This window comes from Oncorhynchus kisutch, linkage group LG20 (genome assembly GCF_002021735.2).
Source record: "Oncorhynchus kisutch isolate 150728-3 linkage group LG20, Okis_V2, whole genome shotgun sequence".
NCBI lineage: Eukaryota > Metazoa > Chordata > Actinopteri > Salmoniformes > Salmonidae > Oncorhynchus > Oncorhynchus kisutch.
The window spans coordinates 27,029,208-27,056,233 of record NC_034193.2 but is presented as its reverse complement, the minus strand read 5'-3'; the positions used below and the strand labels follow the sequence as shown (position 1 = coordinate 27,056,233).

The 27,026-nt window shown below is 42.4% G+C and overlaps 1 protein-coding gene across 3 annotated transcripts; it reads right to left on the bottom strand.

Annotated features, from left to right (window-relative positions):
• Window positions 1-26,353, bottom strand: znf281b (zinc finger protein 281b). Of its 3 annotated transcripts, none has more exons than XM_020454498.2 (7): window positions 26,198-26,353; window positions 13,072-13,571; window positions 12,725-12,829; window positions 12,404-12,527; window positions 11,649-11,741; window positions 6,822-6,940; window positions 1-3,515 (listed from the first exon to the last, which is right to left on the bottom strand). In XM_020454498.2, exons 2-7 carry the CDS (start codon window positions 13,513-13,515, stop codon window positions 1,926-1,928), a joined length of 2,475 nt encoding a protein of 824 aa, XP_020310087.1. In that variant the 5' UTR covers window positions 13,516-13,571; window positions 26,198-26,353; the 3' UTR covers window positions 1-1,925. The 3 variants fall into 3 exon arrangements, with proteins under 3 accessions (XP_020310087.1, XP_020310086.1, XP_020310088.1); XM_020454497.2 differs by having other exon boundaries at window positions 26,194-26,352; XM_020454499.2 differs by having other exon boundaries at window positions 11,649-11,732; window positions 26,194-26,352.
• Window positions 26,354-27,026: the final 673 nt, after the last annotated feature.

Here is a 27,026-nt window from a genome sequence, read left to right as displayed (position 1 = left end):
GAGTCTTAGTACATCAGTGGGAAGTGTTGCAGCATATTATCTGCCCCCTCTCGAAACTTACACCGAACAAAAATATAAAACGCAACATGTGTTGGTCCCACGTTTCATGACCTGAAATAATAAACCCCAGAAATGTTCCATACACACAAAAAGCTTAATTCTTTAATTTGCGCTGAGCAGTATTTTGGTATGTAATGTAATATTATTTATTTAACCTTTAACTAGGCAAGTCAGTTAAGAACAAATTCTTATTTAAAATGACGGCCTACCCTGGATGACGCTGGGCCAATTGTGCGCCGCCCTATGAGACTCCCAATCACCAGGTACTGCAGTGACACCTCTTGCACTGAGATGCAATGCACTGCGCCACTCGGGAACCAAAAATAATAAGGCCCTTCTGTGGGGGAAAAAACTCATTCTGATTGGCTGGGCCTGGCTCCCCAGTAGGTGGGCCTATGCCCACCCATAACTGTACCCCTGGCCAGTCATGTGAAATCTATAGATTAGGGCCTAATGAATACATTTCAATTGACTTATTTCCTTATATGAACTGTAACTCAGTCAAATCTTTGAAATTGTTGCATGTTGTTTATATTTTTGTTCGGTATCAATACAGAGATCTTCTCAGAACATTGGGTTACATACAGTAATGGCAAATCATTTGTACAACCCTTCCCCTTGACCAAACCGTCAAAAAAATACAAACAAAAATACATCTATTCAACCCCATTCTAACCCTCCCTACAGAACAACAAACCACCCTATCCCACCCACCCCCGTTCACAGTTCTCTCCTCTAATAAAATAAAAAATAATCACTTGGTTTTGCACATCCTTAATTGAGTTGGGATGTTTTCAGTTTTCAATGACAATTTTGTTTTTCAAAGTGCTTGTTTGATTTCCACTGACAAAAAAGAAGAAGTTAACAGCCAGGAGTGGAGTGGAACCCAGTAAAAATGAGCGACAACAGTTGTTGAAACGTCGCCAACGGGGCCAGCACATTTCCTTGTCACGGGCCACTGAAGGGGCCATCCAAAAGGTGCATGGCCTAGACAAACATCACTTGACACGGTTTATAAACAAAAAAGGTCTGCGGATTGAAACCTCTTTCCGTTGAGCCTGGACTGTGTGCACTACGAGTTCTTGAGTGTATAAATATCCACGTCGGCGTGTGTTTTACATGTGGCCCTTTACGGGGAGGAAATGGGAACGGTCATTTTCACATTGACACAGAAGTACCGTAATCTCTACACAGCTACACGTAGAGGAAAGGGTTGTTCAATGGCGAAGAAAACTGAACAGGAAGATCCGCTGAAATTGTTTTGTCTTTTTGTTCCCCCGCTCCTCGAGGGATAAATAACAGTAACAAAGCTTTGTAGTCTCAAAGCACACTTAAAAAAGTGTGCTAATTGCATCTCATAATACAAAGTTTTTATTATTATTACACAATTTTGCCTTAATACCTGAGTAATACGATTCTAGTAACAGACAATATAGAACTTTTTTTGCCATTTGAATTCTGGGCCTTTCCCTGCCACAAACGTAATATTATTGAAATTATTAACATCATTCATCATTACTTTACAACTGTATGATGATTGGTAAAACAAGAGTTCAAAGAAAAATCATCAAGCTTAGCTAACCCCTAATTTTTCAGTTTAAATTACATTAAAATCTACGTTTACGTTCATATCATACCAACTACGCTAACAAAATAAAGACAAAATACAGATTTAAAAAAAAAATGAATATAAAAAATTGCATTTGAGGCCTTGAAGACCTTCCCCTGGTAGAGTTCTCGTTATCAACATTTAATGGCAGTGTTTAAAAAATAAATTGACCTCGCTACAAGAACAAAATGTAGAAGGGTATAGGGACACAAAGAAAAACACAAGACCCGCAACTAGGTTCACCTCGTTTTAACCCTTACCTGAAACTTTGGCTTGTTGGGGTTTTCGATCCTGTACTTACTGGCTCGCTGACGTCAGCTAACAAACTGGTATACCCTGAGAATTCTGACACGGGAGTTCGTATTCGGTGGTCGACCTCGGCGCCAGTGCCGTAGCCCAGCGGGGTGCGGCGGCCCGACTTAAATTGGGAACCAAAGGCCTGGGCGAAGTTCTCGATCTGGTAGGTGGCCCGCAGGTCCATTTCCTTGGGCGTGTCCAGGTCGGAGTAGCTGCCGTTTCTCCCGTTGCCCTTGGCCCCCTGCTCCTTGGGGGCTCCACCGGTGGCCGTCAGCTCCTGGGGCGTGAGCTGGAACGCAGGGGAGTGGTGCTGCTTCTCCAGCTGCTCTGTGAGCTCCTGAGAGGGGATGAGCTGCTGGTGGCCAGCCGCCTCCAGGCCACTGAGGTGGAAGGCCGGCTGGGAGGGGGAGCCCACCACCATGCTGTAGTGGGACTTAGAGGAAGACAAGGAGGAGGAAGAAGAAGAGATGGAGGGTATGGGCAGTGGCGAGGAGTCGGCGGGCGGGTAGCCGCACTCCAGCGGAGACGTAGTGTAGACATGCTTATCGGAGAAGAGGGGCCCCGTAGGGCTGGAGAGCAAAGGGAAGGGCCCGCTGGGTCCCAGCGTGGAGAAGGGCCCGCTGTGGCTGGTGCGCTCCAGGGCCTGCAGAAGGAACTTGGAGTACTCACTCATGACCACCTGCTTGTCGCCGCCGCTGGGCGAGTCGTCGTCCAGCTCTGGGGTGACAGGGGCCGCTGGCTGCAGGGTCACGTGGTGCGGGACGCTGTGGTCCGAGAGGTCAAAGGTCACGTCGTGGTGGTGGTGGTGCGTGCCATCCGACTTGTGGCTGTAGTGGTCCAGCAGGCTCTGGAGCACTTCGTCCGGGATGACTGACTTGTCGTGGTGCTTGAGGTCCAGGGGCGAAGTGTCCAGCATTGTGAGGGTGGGCTCGTTATGGTGTCCCAGCGAGCCTTGGATCACGCTGCCGGCATGGGTCTGGCTCATGTGGAGGGAGGACGCTGCATAGTCGTTGCTGGCCACGTGTTGGAGGTAGCGCCGCTTCTTCACAAACTGCATGGCGTCATCGTAGTTGTTGCTTGTGGCTGATGGGCCTCGTTTTGCCCCTCCGCTGGAGCAGCCCTGGAGGAGGACCATAGCATCTAGCCCTGAGCCCCCCGCCAGCTCCATGGAGCCCTGCTTCTGAGACAACAGCTTTTGCCCCCCGTCCTCCATGGGGACGAGGCCCTTCTTAGCCTTCTTGAACACCAGCTTGGGTGTGCGGCCCTGCAGGCTGGGGTCGGAACACTCCATTCCGTAGTCCTGCAGGCCACCGGACGACGCGGTGGTGGCAGCAGCCTTCTTACGCTTACGATCACCGCCCTCGCCTGCGTTTTTGGACTTGCCCCTCTTGCATGCAGAGGTGGCGGTAGCGTTTCCCTGAGTGAGTGAGTAGTTGCCCTGGCCCATGTCCCCGTGGGCAAGCTCCAACATGCTGGGGTCCGGGCCCTTCTTTATGGCTTCTCCGCAGGTCCGCTTGTGCTTCAGTAACCGGTCTGTCCTCGAGAAAAACTACAGGGGAACAGAGGGGGGGAGAGATGCAGAGTATTTGAAAACTTTCTAGTCACTGGATTGAGCAAATGGCTCAACGACAGCAAGATGCATCAGCCCACTGTTAGATGCACCCAAAGTGCTTTATGTAATACATGCATCATTGGCCACTTTAAACTATGCCACTTTATGTTTATATACCATACATTACTTATCTCATATGTATATACTGTACTCTATACCATCTACTGCATCTAGCACATAGCAAGCGTCCAACAGTGTGGAACACCCATCATATTTTGAGCAAACACATGCTAGATTGAGATAAACTGCAAACTGCAAACATTGATGTCAGTTCTTGATATCAATAACTATTGTCAATCGGACCTGGGTTCAAATAAATGCTTATTCAAGTATGTTACTAAAATACATAGAACATGTGTATTTTTAAGTATTTTCAAATAATGTGGCCAAATCAGCTACTTCTATTTGACATATTATGTAGTATTTTCAAATACTTTCCTATAAATGGACAAAACTATTTTCAAATACTTACTTCCAAATACATTATATCAAATACACCTAGGACCAAGCAGACCTTGGTTCAAGTGCATTTAGTACTTAAACCTTTCCACTTACGGGAATTGGCCTATGGATAGGGGCACAATGTTTTTACTGGAAGAAATATGCGAATAGAAACGTTAACAGAAGAAATATGAGAAGCATATGTATAATCATGGAAGCAAATGAAAGAGAACACTTTGGAAATCCACAACAGTTCACCTTACTGGACTTCAAGACTGAATCCAAACATTACACTTGATTTTATGTGCATTTTACATTTACTGTACTTTTTGCAGCATTTGTCAATGAAAGAAATCTGAAATAACACTGGTTACATTCAGTAACATAGTAAGAATATTCATGAGACTTGGGGTTAGGTGCATCAAACAAAAAAATGACAAGGGTTTGAGTGAGAGGTCTAACTAGTGTCTCCATGTAGCCACACACAAATGGACTGGTTGACTGAAGTAAGGAAATGTGTTCCAACAATGAGCTGCATTTTTTGGAATAATTGAAATTGTCACTAGTTACCACAGCCACAAAGTCAAAATGGCATGTTTAAATAATACAGAAACAAAAATTACATTTTTGCTCTTCATTTAAGGTTAGGAATAGGCATACATTTAACAATGTGGTTAAAGTTAGATTTAAAATCAGATTTTAAGAGAAATCGTACAAAAAGCCAGGGTTTATGGCTGCTGGGATCCTACTTTGCGAACTGCTAGTGCCATTTAGAATTGGTTAGAATTGGTTTCATCCCCCCCAGTTCAAAGTGGAATTGTTATTCCATTTCGAAAATTCCAAAAGAACAGACCAAATCGAACAATGGTATATTGAAAAAGACAGAGTTAATTTAAAACGGGTTGAAAGACCAAGTCTTTCAGGGTTACAAACAAATGTCTTTTTCAATATACCATTGTTCGATTTGGTCTGTTCTTTTGGAATTTTCGAAATGGAATAACTGTTCTAGACACGAGATGCGCGTGCGTCCCCCCTGCACTATTCCGTTCTATTTTATTCTGTTATATTACATCATGTTTTTTATACTATAAAACAGATGCTTCTTGAATGCAATATGGGCTCGGGAAGTAAGAGGGTATTGTCTACTAAATTAACAAAACAAGACTATGCCATTGCACAGCCATAGGCTTCTACAAGCAAGCGCCACTGAGGGTACTACCTTTTTGAAGATCGTGTTGCATAATATAACCAGTTGATATTACGGTTTCAATAAGGGAATCTTAAATGGCACTTTTCTTTTCTTGGCTGTACAAAACATTAGGAACACCTTCATATAGAGTTGCACCCCCCTTTAACCTCAATTCATTGGGGCATGACTACATGGTGTCGAAAGCGTTCCACGGGGATTTTGGCCCATGTTGACTCCAATGTTTCCCACAGTTGTGTCAAGTTGGCTGGATGTTCTTTGGGTGGTGGACCATTCTTTGATACACACAGGAAACTGTTGAGCGTGAAAAACCCGGGAGTGTTCGGATTCTTAAAACTCTCAAACCGGTGTGATTGGCACCTACTACCATACCCGTTCACAGGCAAAAAAATTATTGTGTCTTGCCTATTCACCCTCTGAATGGCACACATACATACACAATCCATGTCTCAATTGTCTCACTGATTAAAAATCCTTATTTAACGTCTCCTCCTCCCTTCATGTACACTGATTGAAGTGAATTGAATTAATTACATCAATAGGGGATCATAGCTTTCACCTGGTCAAAGAGCAGGTGTTCCTAATGCTTTGTACACTCAGAGTCCGAGGCAATTTAGCAATTAGGATTCGTTATCTGTAATGGTAATAAATGAGGCATTGTTGCGCACTGTTGGCATATAGATAATTTAGACCCCCCCCCCCCCCCCCCCCAGTGTGGGCCCTTTAGTAAAAAAAAATGTTTTAAGTACTTGAGGACTTGACTACTCGAACATAAAAATGTCAAATGCCCATCGCTACTAGCGAAGTTATAAAATCTGATCTTACAGTGCTAGACTTTCACAAAGAACTTCAGAGACACATCATATTTCTGTTGGGCATAAGAATAGAGTCATGAGTGCATTTGGGTGCTTGTTCTCATGATCATTCTCTTTACAATATGACCAACACAGGCTCATTCTGTTCAGAAGAACCCAGGGTATGACGCCATGTCATCCTCGTAACTGTACATCAAACAACGCGATCATAAACGTTGATATACAAATTACATGTTTTATCATATGGAAATGTGAAATGCACATTTGGACTCAAGGATGTGTTGTTTGCTTTCATGACGTCAAAGCGGTATTTTTTTTATAATTCTCAACGTCTCAGAACACATTGATATACAGCATTGCCCTCACTCAGACAAAACATTTGTAAAAGGAGCCCAATCAGCGGGAGGGTTGGGGGCATATTCTTGTTGCGAGTAGTGCTCAGGTTTAGAAAGGCTGTCAGTTGAATCCCATACAGAGCTGAAAAGGCGGAGACCCTGAACTCTGACTTCATGTACATCTTACTGTACAGGTACTGCGTTCCATTTTAGGAGCTTATCAGTAACCAAATTTGTTGTGAGTGTTAAAGGCTACATATTTGTACTTGAAAATACTTAAATAAATACACAACAACACTTTCCAAGTATTTCCAAATACATTCAACTACATTTAAAAAAAGACTTACCTCGAAATGTGTTTGAAAGTAATTGAAATACTAAATTTCAATCTGTTCTGCTTTGAGGGTAAAACCGAGTTACCCTTGTGACTGACTGACAGACTGACCTGTTGGCAGGTGTCACATCTGTATGGCTTCTCTCCGCTGTGGGTCCTCTTGTGTCGCTCCATGTGGTACTTCTGGATGAAGCACATGTTACACTGGTCACAGCTGAAGGGCTTCTCTCCTAAGGAAAGAATGGGACAACATTGACACAGAACCAAATTGTTGTTTCTCTTTGCTTATTTGAGCTGTTCTTGCCATAATATGAACTTTGTATTTTACCAAATAGGGCTATCTTCTGTATACCACCCCTACCTTGTCACAACACAACTGACTGGCTCAAAAGCATTAAGGAAAGAAAGAAATTCCACAAATTAACAAGGCACACTTATTAATTGAAATGCATTGAAGGTGACTAACTCATGAAGCTGGTTGAAAGAATGCCAAGAGTGTGCAAAGCTGTCATCAAGGCAAAGGGTGGCTACTTTGAAGAATATCAAATATATTTTGATTTGTTTAACACTTTTGGTTACTACATGATTCCATGTGTATCATTTCATAATTTTTGAAGTCTTCACCAGTATTCTACAAGGTAGAAAATAGCAAAAAGAAAAGAAAACACTTGAATGAGTAGTTGTCCAAACTTTTGTGCGTGCACACACACAGAAACTATTCGGACCCCTTGACTTCCCACATTTTGTAACGTTACAGCCTTATTCTAAAATGGATGAAATGCATTTTTCCTCAATCTAAACACAATACCCCATACTGACAAAGCAAAAACAGGGTATATTTGAAGAAAAAAATTATAATAATATATATATATATAAACATTTTAAAAAACGAAATACCTTATTTACAAGTTTACAAGTTTACAAATTTACAAGTATTCAGATTCTTTGCTATGAGAATCAAAATTGAGCTCAGGTGCATCCTGTTTCCTTTGATCATCCTTGAGATGTTCCTACAACTTGATTAGCAGATGTTAATAATGTGAGTGTAGCGAAATGCTTGTTAGATAGATTACTTGTTAGATAGTACAGTACTAACAATTCCACAACTACCTTATATATATATATATATACATACACACATACATACATACATACATACACACTCACAACTGTAAAGGGATGGAATAAGAATATGTACATATAAATATATGGATGAGCGATGGCCGAGCGGCATTGGCAAGATGTGATAGTATAAAATAGAGTACAAACATAATAGATGAGTAATGTAAGATTATTAAACATTATTAAAGTGGCATTATTTAAAATGACTAGTGATCCATTTATTAAAGTGGCCAATGATTGAGTCTATTTAGGCAGCAGCCTCTGTGTTAGTGATGGCTGTTTAACAGTCTGATGGCCTTGAGATAGAAGCTGTTTTTCAGTCTCCCGGTCCCAGCTTTGATGCACCTGTACTGACCTCGCCTTCTGGATGGTAGAAGGGTGAACAGGCAGTGGCTCGGGTGGTTGTTGTCCATGATGATCCTTTTGGCCTTCCTGTGATATTAGGTGCTGTAGGTGTCCTGGAGGGCAGGTAGTTTGCCCTCGGTGATGCATTGTGCAGATTGCAAAACCCTCTGGAGAGCCCTGCAGTTGATGGTGGTGCAGTTGCCTACCAGGCGGTGATAAAGCCCGATAGGATGCTCTCAGTTGTGCATCTGTAAAAGTGTGTGAGGTTTTAGGTGCCAAGTAAAATTTCTTCAGCCTCCTGAGGTTGAAGAGGCGCTGTTTCGCCTCCTTCACCACAATGTCTGCGTGGGCAGACCATTTCAGTTTGTCCGTGATGTGTACGCCGAGGAACTTGAAGCTTTCCACCTTCACTACTGTCCCGTCGATGTGGATAGAGAATGCTCCCTCTGCGGTTTCCTGAAGTTCACAATCATCTCCTTTGTTTTGTTGAGGTTGAGTGAGAGGTTGTTTTCCTGACACCACACTCCGAGCACCCTCACCTCCTCCCTGTAGGCTGTCTCGACTCAATGTTTCCTACCTTCACCACCTGGGGGCGGCCCGTCAGAAAGTCCAGAACCCAATTGCACAAGGCAGGGTACAGACCCAGGGACTTAAGCTTAATGATGAGCTTGTAGGGTACTATAGTGATGTGGTGTCCTTGGAGTCCACATGTGGTAAATTCAATTGGACATGATTTGGAAAAGCACACCTGTCTATAGAAAAGGTCCCACAGTTGACAGTGCATGTCAGAGCAAAAACCAAGCCGTGAGGTCGAAGGAATTGTCCGTAGAGCTCTGAGACAGGATTGTGTCGAGGCACAGATCTGGGGAAGGGTACCAAAACATTTCTGCAGCATTGAAGGTCTCCAAGAACAGAGTGGCCTCCATCATTCTTAAATGGAAGTTTGAAACCAACATCTCAGAAGCCACTCCTCAGTAAAAGGCACAGCCCGCTTGAAGTTTGCCAAAGGGCACCCAAAGGACTCAGACCATGAGAAACAAGATTCTCTGGACTGATGAATCCAAGATTGAACTCTTTGGCCTGAATGCCAAGTGTCACACCTGGAAGAAACCAGGCACCATCCCTAAGGTGAAGCATGATGGTGGCAGCATCATGCGGTGGGGATTTTTTTTACAAGGGCAGGGACTGGGAGACTAGTCAGGATTAAGGGAAAGATGAAAGGAGCAAAGTACAGAGAGATCTTTGATGATAACCTGCTCCAGGACCTCAGAATGGGGCGAAGGTTCAGCTTCCAAAGGGACAATGAACGTAAGCACACAGCCAAGACAACGCACGTCTCAATGTCCTTGAGAGGCACAGCCAGAGTTTGGACTTGAAACTAATCCAAAATTTCTGGAGAGATGTGAAAATAGCTGTGCTGCGACATTCCCCAACCAAGCTTACAGAGCTTGAGAGGATCAGCAGACAAGAACAGGAGAAACTCTCCAAATACAAGTGTGCCAAGCCTGTAGCGTCATACCCAAGAAGACTAGATGTAAATCACTGCCAAAGTAAGGCGTAAAGGGTCTTAATACTAACGGAAATGTGATTTCAGATGTTTATTTTTAATACATTTGCTAAATATTATTTGTCATTATGGGATAATTGTGTGTAGATTGATGAGTGGAAAAAAAACTATTTACTCAATTTTAGAATAAGGCTGTAACATAACAAAATAAGGAAAAAGTTAAGGGGTCTGAATACTTTCCAAATGCACTGCGTGTGTGTATGTAGATACACACACACTACCAGTCAGGTTTGGATGCACCTACTCATTCAAGGGATTTTCTTAAATTTGTACCATTTTCTACATTGTAGAATAATAGTGAAGACATCAAAACTATGAAATAATTTCATATATGTTATGGAGTAACCAAAAAGGTGTTAAACAAAACAAAATATATTTTGAGATTCTTCAAAGTAGCCAAGTTAGGTTGGCATTCGCTCAACCAGCTTCATGAGGTTGTCACCTTGAATGCATTTCAATTAACAGGTGTGCCTTGTTAAAAGTTCATTTGTGGAATTTCTTTCCTTCTTAACGTGTTTGAGCCAATCAGTTGTGTTGTGACATGGTAGGGTTGGTATACAGAAGATTGCCTTATTTGGTAAAAGACCATAGTATGGCAAGAACAGCTCAAACAAGCAAAGAGAAACAGTCCATTAGTTTAAGATAAGAAGATCAGATAATCCGGAAAATATCAGGAACTTTGAAAGTTTCTTCAGGTGCAGTTGCAAAAACCATCATGCGCTATGATGAAACTGGCTCTCGCGAGGACCGCCACAGGAAAGAAAGACCCAGAGTTACCTCTGCTGCAGATGATAAGTTCATTAGAGTTACCAGCCTCAGATTGCAGCCCAAATAAATGCTTCACAGAGTTCAAGTAACAGACATCTCAACATCAACTGTTCAGAGGAGACTGCATGAATCAGGCCTTCATGGTCAAATTTCTGCAAAGAAACCACTATTAAAGAACACCAATAAGAAGAAAAGACTTGCTTGGGCCAAGAAACACGAGCAATGGTCATTAGACCGGTGGAAATCTGTTCTTTGGTCTGATTAGTTCAATTGGAGATTTTTGGGTCCAACCACTGTCTTTGTGAGACGCAGAGTAGGTGAACGGATGATTTTCACATGTGTGGTTCCCACCATGAAGCAGGTGTGATGGTGTGGGGTGCTTTACCAGTGACACGGTCAGTGATTTATTTAGAATTAAAGGGACACTTAACCAGCATGGCTACCACAGCATACTGCAGTGATACCCCATCCAATCTGGTTTGGGCCTAGTGGGACTATCATTTGTTTATCAACAGGATAATGACCCAAAACACACCTCCAGGCTGTGTAAGGGCTATTTGACCAAGGATAGTGATGAAGTCCTGCATCAGATGAGCTGGCCTCCACAATCACCCGATCGCAACCCAATTGAGATGGTTTGGGATGAGATGGACTGCAGAGTGAAGGAAAAGCAGCCAACAAGTGCTCAGCATGTGGGAACACCTTCAAGACAGTTGGAAAAACATTCCTTGTGAAGCTGAGAGAATGCCAAGAGTGTGCAAAGCTGTCATCAAGGCAAAGCGTGGCTACTTTGAAGAATATAAAATATATTTAGATTTGTTTAACACTTTTTTGGTTAATACATGATTCCATTTGTGATATGTCATAGTTGTGATGTCTTCACTATTATTCTACAACGTAGGATATATAAAAATAAAGAAAACCCCTTGAATGAGTAGGTGTCCAAACTTTTGGCTGGTACTGTACATGCATACAAAAAAAATGACATTCAGGCATGAGGGTTGGGTTAATTTCCAGTCAGGAAGTAAACTGAATTTCAAATTCAAAATGTCTCTTTGAATTTCCATTTACTTCCTGTATTGACTAAATTGAAATGGAATTGACCACAGCGCTGGCTGTCATAGGTCAAGACTCACCACTGTGGATCTTTTCGTGCCGCTGCAGCAGGTACTTCTGGATAAAGCTCATGTTACACTGACTGCACCGGAAAGGCCTCTCACCTGTGCGATCAAAAATACAATCACCCACTCTCCACATTAATTGACTATCAGTGGGGGAAAGCAGAAGTTGGCTTTATTCAAGTCTCAGTTCATTAAATTAAACTTTTTGGATAAACACTGCAGATGAAGCAAACACGCTAGGGTAAGTTACAGAGTGAAAACCTAAAGGGGATAGTTCAGCCAAATAACACATTTATATTTGCTCCCTTAACTTGAAAGCAATCTCTGGACAGAATCAGCAATAAAACACTTTGCGGGAACAGTGTCTTGTTTACCGAAACCAATGTGGATCGCATTCTCTCCTTGTCCATAAGACTACTTTCAAGGTAAAGAAATGTATATACACACACACAGACATTTGTAATTTGGCTGAACATTCGCTTGAAAGAAACAGAATAAAACAGAATTCCTCACCGCGGCGACAATGAGTCAAACCTGCAAGAAATGTTGGTCATTTAGATTACCTCAACATTTACAGGACATTTGTAGCATCAAACAAATGTCATCCATGCTACTCACGTCAGTGATATTGGGTATATTCGTTTTAGCTCACCCTGTGTTTTGGGTGGGTGAGGTTTTCACTTTAGGATCAATAGAATGACCTAAAACAAAGTGCACACTCCAGCCACCCCAAAATAATTCCCATGCAGAAAGCACTGAAAGCCTCTCACCTGTGTGGATGAGCACGTGTCTGCGGAGGTGGTAGGAGCTGCGGAAGGCAGCGTTGCAGTGCTCGCAGATGTGCGGTTTGGAGTTGGGAGAAAGGCCGGTCCCCTCGCCATCCAACATCATGGCCTGTGCGGGGTGCGGGACAGAATGAAAGGTCAGTATAACCCGAATGCAACTTTGCGTCAAAGTGTAAACATGTTGTTTGAGGGGACAAGCTGCTGTTAACACGACCTGACCACAGAAAAACTGATCTGCTGTGCGACTTTTTGGTAGCTTTGATTCTAAAAATGCTTATTAATGAAAATGCTAGAGATGTGCTCTACCTTGGGTTCTCCACGTTTTCTTCTGGCTTTCCCCTCCCCATCACTGTTGCTCTTCCGTCTTCTTCCCGACGTCTCTTTCGGCCCTTTCTCTGGTCTTCCAGACATCTGTGGACAAAGCAGAGGAGGTTGGCCATGTAGACAGATACGTGCTTACACACAGTGTGAATATTCTCAAAGGAGCGATAGGTGCTATACTGATAACTCATTTTGATCTTCACAGAGAGAGTACAGTACCAAAGACAAAAATATCAAAGCACACATGATAACTCTACAGAAAATATCTATTGAGTGAGGCCCCCTTTTAGCCACTAAAACTACAACTTTACAAATAAACATGGGTCCCTCACCGGCTCTCCCATTCGGACATTGCCAAGGCTGAGGTCGTGCAGAAGCATGTTCTGATGGTTGTGGTGGTGGCCTCCACCAAACTGCATCTCCAGCATCTCATTGCCCTTCCCCACACCCCCTCCGCCACAGCTGCCACCCAGCCCTCCTCCTCCCCCGCCAGCTCCGCTATAAAGGGGCATGCGGTAGTCCAGCTCGCTCATCCGCTCTTGCTTAATGCCCATGCCGTGGAGGAAGCCGTGGGCGTTGGGTGGCGAGTCGCGCTCCTTCTTCAGGATCATCTCCTGTGGCAGGTCGCCCCCCATGACCGACTGCGAGGCCAGGCGGGTGAAGCTGGTGACGGGCGGCAGGTGGCTGAACATGAGCATGCCGGGGGCAAAGTTTGGGTCCATGCCCCCATTGCCTCGCAGAAACTCGTTGCCTAGCTTGTCTTGGATAATACTCATGGTTGGTCAGCACGTGTAGAAAGGGGAAACACTAAATGGGGCCAGGTGGGGATGTCCTGGAAGAGAAGGGAGGAGAAGAGGCTAAGTATAGAACCACATTATCAGTTTTACAGTTTACAATTGTTATTTAGTAGACACTCTTATACAGAGCAACTTAACTTTTTAGGGATAGGGGGCAGCATTTTCACTTTGGATGAATAGCGTGCCCAGAGTGAATTGCCTCCTACTCTGTCCCAGATGCGAATATATGCATATTATTATTACTATTGGATAGAAAACACTCTGAAGTTTCTAAAACTGTTTGAATGATGTCTGTGAGTATAACAGAACTCATATGGCAGGCGAATACCTGAGAGAAATCCAACCAGGAAGTGGGATATCGGAGGTTGGTCGATATCAGAGGTTCAACTCATCGCCTATTGAAATCCCAGTGGGATATGGATCTGTTTGCACTTCCTACAGCTTCCACTAGATGTCAACAGTCTATAGGACCTTGAATGAAGCTTCTACTCTGATGTGGGGCCGGATGAGAGGCGAATGAGTCAGTGGTCTGGCACAGAGCCAGGTCCTGGTCAGGCGCATTCCACATGATATCAACTTGCGATTCCATTACTTCTATAGACACAAAGGAATTCTCCGGTTGGAACGTTATTGAATATTTATGATAACAACATCCTAAAGATTGATTCTACACTTAGTTTGACAAGTTTATTCGACCTGTAATATAACTTTTTGAAGTTTTCGTCCGACGTTCGCCTGGACCTGCACGAGCGTTTGGATATGTGTACTAAACGTCCTAACAAAAGTAGCTACTTGGACATAAAATAATGGACATTATCGAACAAAACAACAATTTATTATGGAACTAGGATTCCCGGGAGTGCATTCTGATGAAGATCAAAGGTAAGGGAATATTTATAATGTAATTTCGTATTTCTGTTGACTCCAACATGGCGGAGAAATGTTGCTTCTATCTGAGCGCAGTCTCCGATTATTGCATGGTTTGCTTTTTCCGCAATTTTTTTTTGAAATCTGACACAGCGGTTGCATTAAGAACAAGTGTATCTTTAATTCTATGTAAAACATGTATCTTTCATCAAAGTTTATGATGAGTATTTCTGTTATTTGATGTGGCTCTCTGCAATATTTGAGGCATTTCTGAACATGACGCCAATGTAAAAGGATTTTTGGATATAAATATGCACATTATCGAACAAAACATACATGTATTGTGTAACATGATGTCCTATGAGTGTCATCTGATGAAGATCATCAAAGGTCAGTGATTAATTTAATCTCTCTCTGTTTTTTGTGACTCCTATCTTTGGCTGGGAAAATGGCTGTGTTTTTTGGACTTGGCGGTGATCTAACAATCATATGTTGTGTTTTCGCTGTAAAGCATTTTAATTTTTTATTTATTTTTTATTTATTTTTTAAATCGGACACGATGGGTAGATTAATAAACAAGATGTTTATCTTTCATTTGCTGTATTGGACTTGTTAATGTGTGAAAGTTACACATGTCTAAAAAATATATTTTTGAATTTTGCGTGCTGCCTTTTCAGCGGAATGTTGTCGAGGGGGTTTGTCCTAGAAAGGTTAAAGGATTAATTATGGTTAAAGGGACATTTCACAATTGTTCAACTTCATATTCATCATCTCCAGCAGGGATGTTTCCAATGACATCATTGACTTTAACCAATGAGTAGGCATTGCCTACTAATTGGTCGACGTCATTGGAAACCCTTCTCTTCTATCTTTTTGACTACAAAAATTTGAAATGTACTATTGGCACATGTTGATGTTGGGGTGGTGCTGGTGAAATTTCCCTTTAACTGCCTTGCTTGAGGGCACGTTGACAGATTTTTCTATATCTTGAGTTGAGAGAATATAATAGAAAAGTTGTTTTCTCCTGTGGCTTTTAAGCGCGAGAAGAAAAAAAACAGGACAGTTATTCCGAGGAAGATATAGGCTGCAAGCCTGCAATCTTATAAAGTAATCTTGTAACCCTGACCTCAGGGCTAGACTGGTCCCAGGTGGAGTCAGCGTGTCCTCCATTTCCCCAGTCATCCATTAATTACTTGATTGGATTTATTGGGCTTTGCCTATCTGGAACAGGATGCATATGAGCAATTCTATTTCTATGGAGTGAGGCTATGATATAGTGGCTGGGTTATGGTTATCAAGGAAAACTTCTGTGGCTCCTTTGAAGACCTTTTAAACATCCTGCCTCTTGTTCACTTGAAGCAATGTAATGGTCTAATGTTCGATGTAGGATAGCTCACATTTCCAAATGCCAGGCGGCAATGGCTAAATCAAATGGCCATGATTAAAGAGGGCAAAATAACTATGCTGTTAAAGCAGGGACTAATTTGCCTAGTCCAGTGCTATCATGCAAAGCACTAGCGGAGCGACATGCGTTATATCAATGTCACATAAGGTTCACAGCACCGCAGCAAAATCATGGCCATTACTAACCATGCTAAGTCTCTCTCACCGGGTCAACAAAGATTAAAGAAATGACTTAAGCTAAAGAAAAGCTTAACCCCTTGACTGCAGGCAGCATACACCCAACAATGGACCAAGGCCAGCAGCTGTGGCAGTCTGAATGGAATATCTTCCTAATAAATGGTGCTTAAGATTTTGCTCTCGAAAACCCAATGCATTAAAAAGGCATTCTGCCTTATCCCATGGGTTCTCAGCTATAAGCACTGCTTACCGGTGGGACCATGCGAAATACAATCCTAACGGTCTGTTTTAATGTTTAGAAACGTCAATAAATCAGCGCTTGGTGCTGCACACCAATTTTCAGGCACTAGACTACCGAACGAACAGTGGACATCCCCTGCAGCCAGACCTTCATTTCAAATAGGAATGTAGATTGATATGGAGACTTACGAAAAAGATTCACCCAGTTTGAACGTTATATTGTTTTTGTGAATCTGAGTGAAACTATCGATTCCCTGGGTCATTTCACGTGTATCTGAGCTATTATCGTTCAAGCCGGCAGAAGATCGGTTGGTATGATGTAGCATTCCGATAACGCCGCTCTCACTACACTGGAAGTTAGTAAGTTGACTTTTAGACTGCATACATCATACATCTCAGATTTCAATACTGTCCGATGTCATAATGCAGTAGGTTCTCTTTTTCGTTTTTGTTAAATTCCTATCTTGAGAAATGTGTCATTTAACAGAGGCGATAAAACATTTATCCTATTTGTCTGCCTTTTCAGTCCAGGGTGCATTGCATGTTGTTGTTGCGAATGTCAGACTCCACTCTGAGACACATCGATCTCCAGGTTGAACATGGTGAGATAGTAGACTCCTAAATTAATAGTGCAGTTTGTTCAGGTGATTTTACAGCTAACTAGCCACGTCACATGGTGATATTGACTTTGGTATTACTGTGAGCCGCAACATTTGCTAGCTAGCTAGCCAGCCAATAGAGAGCATTGTGGGTTTTGTAGTCAACTTGAGCTGCAACAGATTTCCACAACAAATTTTCATGTTGCTTCCAACCTTAACAAAATGAAACATTTCACAAAAAAATATTGTTCTCACATATTAGTGTAACACTAAGTTATAGGAATGAATGGTTTCGGAGGATTCTTTAAGTTGTCTGCATGCTCCCATCCAAAACATTTTGTGCATTTATTATGACAACATTTTGGTCTTTGGCAAGGATTTTGTGCACAAACATTTTTCGAGGCAAGCCCAAGTTCGGGAGCTGAAGTCTACAGCCCTTTGTTGGTTCATTGGTCAACAGTAGGCATTCTTCAATTAAGTGTTTGTCATTCAACGATACTCATTTTCATGCAAATGTGTCCACTTCAGAAAAACTGCACCATAGATGTAAAATTGTGCAAAAAACATCAAAAGTAATGACAGATTTCTTGAGTTATCTTAGATTAATTTGGACTATTTTGAGGAAGTGTATACTGGCACTGGTGTCTCAAGAGACATAAACCGTGCTATTGTGGGGGGTTTTCGACTTGGGCTGACGCCATTCGAGTCAACAGGTCGATTATATGCACGCAGCTCTTTCTCCTACACCCTTCTTTTCTTTAACTAATTGTTATTACAATTATTATGATCATCATAATAAGTCATGTCATTTGTATGCTTCTTATACAGTGCTCAAAAAAATAAAGGGAGCACTTAAACAACACTATTTAACTCCAAGTCAATCACACTTCTGTGAAATCAAACTGTCTACTTAGGAAGCAACACCGATTGACAATACATTTCACATGCTGTTGTTCAAATGGAATAGACAACAGGTGGAAATTATAGGCAATTAGCAAGACACCCCCAATAAAGGAGTGGTTCTGCAGGTGGGGACCACAGACCACTTCTCAGTTCCTATGCTTACTGGCTGATATTTTGGTCACTTTTGAATGCTGGCGGTGCTTTCACTCTAGTGGTAGCATGAGACGGAGTCTACAACACACACAAGTGGCTCAGGTAGTGCAGCTCATCCAGGATGGCACATCCTGGATGGCACAGCTGTGGCAAGAAGGTTTGCTATGTCTGTCAGCGTAGTGTCCAGAGCATGGAGGCGCTACCAGGAGACAAGCCAGTACATCAGGAGACGTGGAGGAGGCCGTAGGAGGGCAACAACCCAACAGCAGGACCGCTACCTCCGCCTTTGTGCAAGGAGGAGCACTGCCAGAGCCCTGCAAAATGACCTCCAGCAGGCCACAAATGTGCATGTGTCTGCTCAAACGGTCAGAAAAAGACACCATGAGGGTGGTATGAGGGCCTGACATCCACAGGTGGGGGTTGTGCTTACAGCCCAACACCGTGCAGGACGTTTGGCATTTGCCAGATAACACCAAGATTGGCAAATTCGCCACTGGTGCCCTGTGCTCTTCACAGATGAAAGCAGGTTCACACTGAGCACGTGACAGAGTCCGGAGATGCCGTGGAGAACGTTCTGCTGCCTGCAACATCCTCCAGCATGACCGGTTTGGCAGTGGGTCATTGATGGTGTGGGGTGGTATTTCTTTGGGGGGCCGCACAGCCCTCCATGTGCTCGCCAGAGGTAGCCTGACTGCCATTAGGTACCGAGATGAGATCCTCAGACCCCTTGTGAGACCATATGCTGGTGCGGTTGGCCCTGGGTTCCTCCTAATGCAAGACCATGCTAGACCTCATGTGGCTGGAGTGTGTCAGCAGTTCCTGCAAGAGGAAGGCATTGATGCTATGGACTGGCCCGCCCTTTCCCCAGACCTGAATCCAATTGAGCACATCTGGGACATCATGTCTTGCTCCATCCACCAACGCCATTTTGCACCACAGACTGTCCAGGAGTTGGCGGATGCTTTAGTCCAGGTCTGGGAGGAGATCGCTCAGGAGACCATGCGCCTCCTCATCAGGAGCATGCCCAGGCGTTGTAGGGAGGTCATACAGGCACACACTACTGAGCCTCATTTTGACTTGTTTTAAGGACATTACATCAAAGTTGGATCAGCCTGTAGTGTGGTTTTCCACTTTAATTTTGAGTGTGACTCCAAATCCAGACCTCCGTGGGTTGATAAATTGGATTTCCATTGAGCATTTTTGCGTGATTTTGTTGTCAGCACATTCAACTATGTAATGAAAAAAGTATTCAATAAGATTATTTCATTCATTCAGATCTAGGATGTGTTATTTTAGGGTTCCCTTTATTTCTTTGAGCATTGCATTCGGGAAGTATTTAGACCCCTTGACTTCCTCTACATTTTGTTACAGCCTTATTCTAAAATTGATTAAATTGTTTTCCCCTACATCAATCTACACACAATACCCTATAATGACAAGGCAAAAACAGGACTAGAAATTTCTACAGCTATTTTCAGGTCTCTCCAGAGATGTTGGATTGGATTCAAATCCGGGCTCTAGCTCAAGGACATTCAGAGACTTGTCCTGAAGCCACTCCTGCGTTGTCTTGGCTGTGTGCTTAAGGTCGTTGTCCCGTTGGAAGGTGAATCTCCGCCCCAGTCTGAGGTCCTGAGTGCTCTGGAGCAGGTTTTAAATCAAGGATCTCACTGTACTTTGCTCTGTTCATCTGTCCCTTTAACGTGAATAGTCTCCCAGTCCGTTGCTGAAAAACATCCCCACAGCATGATGCTGTCACGACCATGCTTCAACGTAGGGATGCTATTGGCCAGTTGATGAGTGCTGCCTGGTTTCCTCCAGACGTGACGCTTAGCATTAATATCAAAGAGTTTTATCTTGGTTTCATCAGACCAGAGAATCTTGTTTCTCATGGTCTGAGAGTCCTTTAGGTGCCTTTGGCGAACTCCAAGCGGGATTTCATGTGCCTTTTACCGAGGGAGGAGTGGCTTCCATTTGAGCGTTTGGTCAGTAACCGAAAGGTTGCTGGATCGAATCCCTGAACTGACTAGGTAAAAATCTGTCATTCTGCCCGAGCAAAGCAGTTAAGCCACTATTCCCTGGGTGCCGAAGACGTGGATGTCGATTAAGGCAGCCCCCCAAACCTCTCCGATTCAGAGGGGTTGGGTTAAATGCGAAAGACATATTTCAGTTGAAAGCATTCAGTTGTACAACTGACTAGGTATCCGCCTTTCCCTTTCCTCTGTCTACTACCATAAAGGCCTGATTGGTGGAGTGTTGCAGAGATGGCTGTCCTTCTGGAAGGTTCTCCCATCTCCACAGAGGAACTCTGGAGTGTTGTCAGAGTCACCTCCCTGACCAAGGCCCTTCTCCCCTGATTGTTCAGTTTGGTTGGGTAGCCAGCTCCAGGAAGAGTCATGTTGGTTCCAAACGTCTTCCATTTAAGAATGATGGAGGCCTCTTGTGTTCTTGGGGACAGTCAATGCTGCAGAATTTGGTACCCTTCCCCAGATCTGTGCCTAGACACAATCCGGTCTCGGAGCTCCACAGACAATTCCTTCAACCTTATGGCTTGGTTTTTGCTCTGACGAGCACGGTCAACTGTGGGACCTTAGGTGTTAGGCACCTTTCCAAATCATGTCCAATCAATTGAATTTACCACAGGTGGACTCCAATCAAGTTGTAGAAACATCAAGGATGATCAATGGAAACACCTGAGCCAAATTTCGAGTCTCATAGCAAAGGGTCTGAATACTTATGTAAATAAGGTGGGTTGTAATAAAATGTTGTATTTGATCCATTTTAGCATACGGCTGTAACGTAACAAAATGCGTAAAAAGTAAAGGGGTCTGAATGCTTTACAAAGGCACTGTACACAGCAAAAAAAAAAAAAGACCAATCGATTGGTCGAAAGAACAATAATAGCACTGATAACTCAAACCAGAGAAGTAAAGCCTCACTAACTGTACTGTGCCATAGACTACTTCCTTATTCAAAGAGCATCTCGCATATCCATTTCCGCAGCTTTAACAATCTTATTGTTTAAGAACAATAATAACACTGATAACTCATGCTTGACTGCCAAACGTATACATGTCCCCATAATATTTAAATTAAGGAACTGTGATAACCATTATTTTAGCAATTCATGGTATATGCCCCCCCTAATAAAAATGCTTCCCACCCTGCTGATTTGAGCTGCTGAACAGTATTTGCACATGAGCCGCATTTATGGATGAGAAAGTGAAATTGCGCTTTTCAATACATTTTGCACAGCAGGGAATCTGGGATGCTCTGCGTTGCGATCTATTGCCTAGGACATCAACAGCCAGGAATTCATTAAAGATGATATGTAGGCACAGCACTTTTTGCCCATTTTGGCCTAATTAAAATGATGCATTTGGCGATGATGAACTTCAATTCCACTTGAGCATTGTAGAATAGCTTAGCCATACTCATTAATAGCATAATCTATACTTTAATATACTCTTGGTGAATTTACATGGCATTGCAAGATAAGACATTGCGAGATACAAATTAAAGATATAGCCTACGCGCACGGTTAGGACTGACTGTCTCCCCCTTGCCTGCTCTTTATCTTAGCTATGAAAGATGCAAGTGTGTGTTCAGTCTTCGGTCTGTTGCGTCTAGAATACCTTAGCCTACTCATGACAACCCCTACTTTAGTGAACTTGAGACATTTCAAGTCAAGAAATTGACAGATACAGCATCGCAAGATACAGCATTTGAATACCGACGCATGGTTAGGACTGTCTGCATGGTTGTCGACTTGCTTATCTATGCCCCCCCCCAGCTCCTTATTTGCTGTGAAAGACGCAAAAAAGTTTGTACTCGGAAGTAGCCGATGTCAACTACGATGGGTAAGGAGTCGAGGAATTGAGTCATTTGGCGACTCTCAACGACTACTTGTTTATCAATGGTCTACGCAAATGTTACAAATGTTTATACCACAGCATTGTAGAATACTAATTTCTGATTGGTTAGAAGGGCATTCTGAAATGGACATTAAAACCAGGTAACGGACACTTGTAAAAGATATCGGGACACCTTGCAATCCTGACGCAATATGCACCTACACATGCAGACCATACTAAATACAAAGTTACAGAAAGCTAAACCAACAACCACACTACATTGTAAATGCAGATCCATCAAGGAAAAACTTAGCTAGCTAGTATTGATGTTTCAGCAAAGATGTGTTTTTGTTTGGAGCATTTGATAGCCTAAAGTGGTGAGTGATGAACTAGAATTTCTCCGGTCCCTATGTTGCAGTCTGATTGGGGTTGGGCAGCATCTAGATTGTCATATCGTCCTTCTCTCACTGTGATTTCTGGTATAAGCAGTTTAGTACACAAGTGGGCGCCAAAAAACACGAAAAAGCCCATTTGGCGTCTATATATAGCGAAGCTGCATGGGGGCTGCTAGCTAAATATGCTAACAAGGCGCAAACAAAATGCAAAGACGGCTAATCAAGCTCATAAAGTTCTACATATCTAGGTAGGAGCTACCGAATGTCATTTTTGTTGAGTTTGGACATTACAAGCGAATGTGAATGAGACATTGTGCAAATTAACAAAGTTTTGACGAATTGCAGCACTGGCGCTCCAGCAGCATGTCTACAAGATGTGTGGAGTCTGGAGTCGCTAGGGTAACTGGCCTGCCTGCTCTAAGATGAGGGGGGAGGAGCAGACGGGCTGAGAACAGAGAAGAGAAAAATACAAGGAAATCAAGATAGCAATGGCAGCTGTACAAATAACTCATCCAAAAGGGCTTACCATCTCAAACACGGCAGAAAGCTAACACAATATGATTCTCCGTCACCTTATTAATTCAGCCACTTTTATATAGCAAAAAAACAGGGGTCGTGTTTACGCATAATTCAGTGTTTTTCAAACATTAGAAATATGATGACCATGCATAGTTTTATTTATTTATTGTAAGCTCATTTACTTGTGTGGCTGCCAGCCAAATAGTGTTGTCATCGGATGAAAATGGAAGCCATTTTATGTCGAATGTTGCACTAATGTATTTTCTGTGATGGAAAACGATAGTTGCACGTCCCTGATTACCCCAGTGAAGCAATAAAACACTACTTTCAATATAAATCTTGACCCCCTGTTAATACACAGCTGGACTCATCTGCTCCCACTTTCTCCTGTTGTGCTATTTAAGTGATAATGCCGAGAAGCCGGGGTTTGGAGGATATATCGGCACGGGTGTTAGGCCCGAGACGAAGCCGAGGGCTGGCAAACTGTGCCGATTTATCTTCCAAACGTCGGCATCAATGGCATTATCACTTTTATTCAACGGGTTAACATATTCAAATAATGATTGAGATATTTTCACAAAAATGTTATGTTGAGGAATTTAATCATACTAGTTCATCCTTCCGCAAGATACAGTCTAATGAGGCGCGATTATACCTGGCATAGAAAATGTGTTCTCTCATCAGAAAACCGGTGTTCAGAGGAGCTAGCCTACAACACAGCTAACACAATCACCTCAACCTGAAGCTGGAATGACTGCAAACTAGCTGCACCTCATTTTTTTTCTATAAAAAAAATATATTTTCCAATTTACATTTCTTTGTATATATATCCATAAAAATTACGCCAGCTGATTCATGGTTTCGACTGTCTGACAATGTTACAATGTTACAAATGTCAGACACAGACAGCAAGGTTTATAAAAATCTTAGCAGTTGAAAACTAAATGTTAGTCTAAAAGAAATGCGAGATAATGTCTAGATGCTTTTTATAGTGGAGATGAAGTTTATAAAATGTCTGGCTGAGCTGATGAGAGTGGATTGCACAGTCAGATGGAACACAGTAAATAGGCATTTTAACATTATAGATTTAGCCGGTAGTAAGTTGTGAAATAGACATCGGCTGAAATGCGGTTTTAACCAATCAACATTAGACCCAACACGTAGTGCCTAGATACAGCCCTTAGCCGTGGTATATTGGCCATATACCACAAAACCCTGAGGTGCATTATTGCTATTATAAACTGGTTACCAACGTAATAAGAGCAGCATTCAGGGCTCGAACCACCCAGCTCATAATTACAAACAAACATGTGGCTCAACTGTGCTTGGGAACTAAGTAAGTAACTAAGTAATTCAAAATGTAAAATAACGAGACAGGTGAAATAAGAACGCAATCTGCTTCATCTAACGCATTGCACAAGTTGCCTGCAGGTATTTACTTAAAGTAGCGACAAATATTATTTAAACAAATTAAACTTCACAGTATTGATGTTATTGAAAACCCTCCCTGTGGCTATTTCCAAACACTATGACACACCAAACACACCACCTAAGCCTCCTAAAGCCTATTTCTGATTGGCTGGAAGGGCTTTTATAGAGCATGCATTAAGGTATATCTTCACAGTTTAATTCAAAGGCTATAGTTCATGCTTACTTGTTCTATGTTTGACCTGCTTTTGATAGCAACAGTCGAATTAAAAACATTACTGGCATTGCTGAATTGGATTTTCATAATAGCAAGCTGATGGTTTGGTTAGCTAAACTAGCGAGTCTGTTTGGTTACCCAGGCAACTACTATAGCTATCTTGTAAACTTGCTAACTACTTGAGTGGATGTTGAACACATTTCTACAGGCAAATTAAGAATTATACCATTGGTATAAAAGGGATTATAAACTGGGTGGTTCGAGCCCTGAATGCTGATTGGCTGAAAACCGTGGTATATCAGGTTTAACAAAACATTAATTCTTACTGCTCGAATTACGTTGGTAACCAGTTTATAATAGCAATAAGGCACCTAGGAGGTTTGTGGTATATGGTTAATATAACACACCCCCTCGTGCATTATTGCTTAATAATCAGCTCAGGGCACTATGTGTTCTATAGAAAATAATGAAAGTTGTTTTCCTTCGATGCGCTAGCAGCCCCTTGTTGATTATCTCTTCCTTATTGTGGTCCTAAATGCATCATAATAAAATGTTGCCCAAGATTCTAACCCTCTCAAATGACCTTGTGCTCGCCCAATGCCAATTAGACATCACCATAACATTAGGTCCGTGAAGAACAGTGTAGCCGGCCATCACCAATCAAATGTAGGCTAGCTACTTCTGAAACATTATCCAAATCACGTGTTACGTGCGACATTTTGTATATCACATGCAGCCAAACAAAAATCGTTGCTGCAATGTAAAAATGTGCACTTTTATGTTCTCCATTTCAAATTACACCGTCTGGTTGACAATCGATTAAAATGTATTACCCGGGATGTGAACACCTTGAATTTGCTGCCCATGACAATTTATAAGAAGAACCACAGGCTTCAGTCACTACCTGTGATAAACACATCAAATTACACGGCCCATTAGTCTAAAACAAACCACATTTCACCTTGAATTTAGTAACAATGTAGTATAACGTTAAAACTACTCTTTGGCTGACTATTCCAGCTGGATCCTGAACGGCTCAGGCGCAATTGTATTGTTTAGTCTAGCCTACCATTTGGCTACGCGACATCGAATTATACGGAAAGCGGATGGGCTTTTGTGATGCATAGCTAGCTAGCTGGCTACAATGAAACGAATTACGTTAGCTACCTACCTAGATGTCCTCGCCAGCTTTGCTGATACAAAACACACGTGTCACATAAATGCAATACTATTAAAACACAATGACACAGGACAACAAATCGACTCATACATTATGAAAATAGAACCTAGATGGCGACGGCTCAATAATAGTGGTTAACGTTCGCTAGTTGTGCTAGCTAAATCCAAGTAACGTTAAGCTCAAACTGACAAAACATTACATTACCCTGGGATTCAATGGCTTTACAGGTCGACCTTAATAAAAACTCAAATACTGACATTAGCTCACGTTTTTATTAACCCATTTATGAAAAACGATTGGTTTGCTGTCCTTGGTTGGGACCAGGCTCGAGAAATACATTCTGGTCATCTCTGGCGTTCAAGTAATATTTATCAGACTACTACTTAACTAGTTAGTTATAACTGTAGTTAATTATAGCTAGCAATTACCACTGCATTTAGTAATACATTATGTTCGGTTTGGGATCTAAAGTTAAATTGCACCGCATTCAGCAAATAGTAACTACGGATGCTATGAGCCAAATTAGTGCATACCAGCTTGCTAAAGCTAACGAGCTAGCCGCTCCAACTGAAACCCCGCATTACTATGATCCATGCAACAGAGAAACAATGATGCTCGGCTTTGAGTGAATCTCTCGCTGGTTGAAACGATTTGCGTTTGACATTTCCACGTAACTCGACAAATTTCAACAAATACTCCAAATTAAATGGAAATGTATATTTACCTACACATGACCGCTATTTGCATTAAACGTTCGTATTTTCTTCCCTTTCTCGTTCTTTTTAGGTTTTATAGCCAAAACATTGTTGTCTTGGGGCCCCTGCTTTCTTCCATCTTGTCTTGGCGCGGGGAATTATGGGTCTAGCGAGCGGACGGGTCCTGAGAGGGGAGGAGACAGGGGTTTCCCCTAGAGTCAGCGCTATCTGGGGTCCTTGGGACGTCCATACCGTGAATCAAAAACCTTAACCCTTACCTTTAACAATTTTACATTTAAACTTCAATGAGGTAGGGATTTCTCACCGAACCCGGAAAGCAATGGGCTTTCCACTAGCTTTGATAGCCACAAAGTCAGATTCCACAGCCGCAAAGCCGAAATTGGCAAATAAACTAAACTTAATTTAAGGTTTAGGTTAGGAATAAGGTTAGCAGTGTGGTTAGATATAAGGTTAGGGTTAGGTTTAAAATGACATTTTAAGAAGATATATTGTATGAATATGCTCGGTTTATGCCTTTGTGGCTATAGAAGCTAGTGACGACTGGAGACAGGCAAGAGAGTTACTGCAGACTTGCAGTACCCTAGAGATGGCTAGTGTGACCTAAGGTCACAACATCCTTTTCCACTGTCAGGTCGATATTGTTGACTGGAATATTATCCACTATATTTTGTTTTATTTTATTGTGGTTCAATTGTAATTCTGTAAGGTAAATCATCATTGCAACTGTAGATTAAACAAATGCAGATGGGCTTCTGATGATAGAAGTCACAACATTCTGAATATTGAGTTAATGTGGTCTTTTGCAGTGGTCTTTGCATCATTATTTGAAACAAATGTGATC

Excerpts from the sequence above, each read along its gene's own strand:
- znf281b (XM_020454498.2), bottom strand. The coding sequence starts at position 13,515 with ATGAGTATTATCCAAGACAAGCTAGGCAACGAGTTTCTGCGAGGCAAT. Across the intron at positions 12,830-13,071 it reads ATGTCCGAATGGGAGAGCCG|ATGTCTGGAAGACCAGAGAA; the intron begins GTGAGGGACCCA and ends CTTTGTCCACAG. Across the intron at positions 3,516-6,821 it reads GATGTGACACCTGCCAACAG|TTTTTCTCGAGGACAGACCG; the intron begins GTCAGTCTGTCA and ends GTTCCCCTGTAG.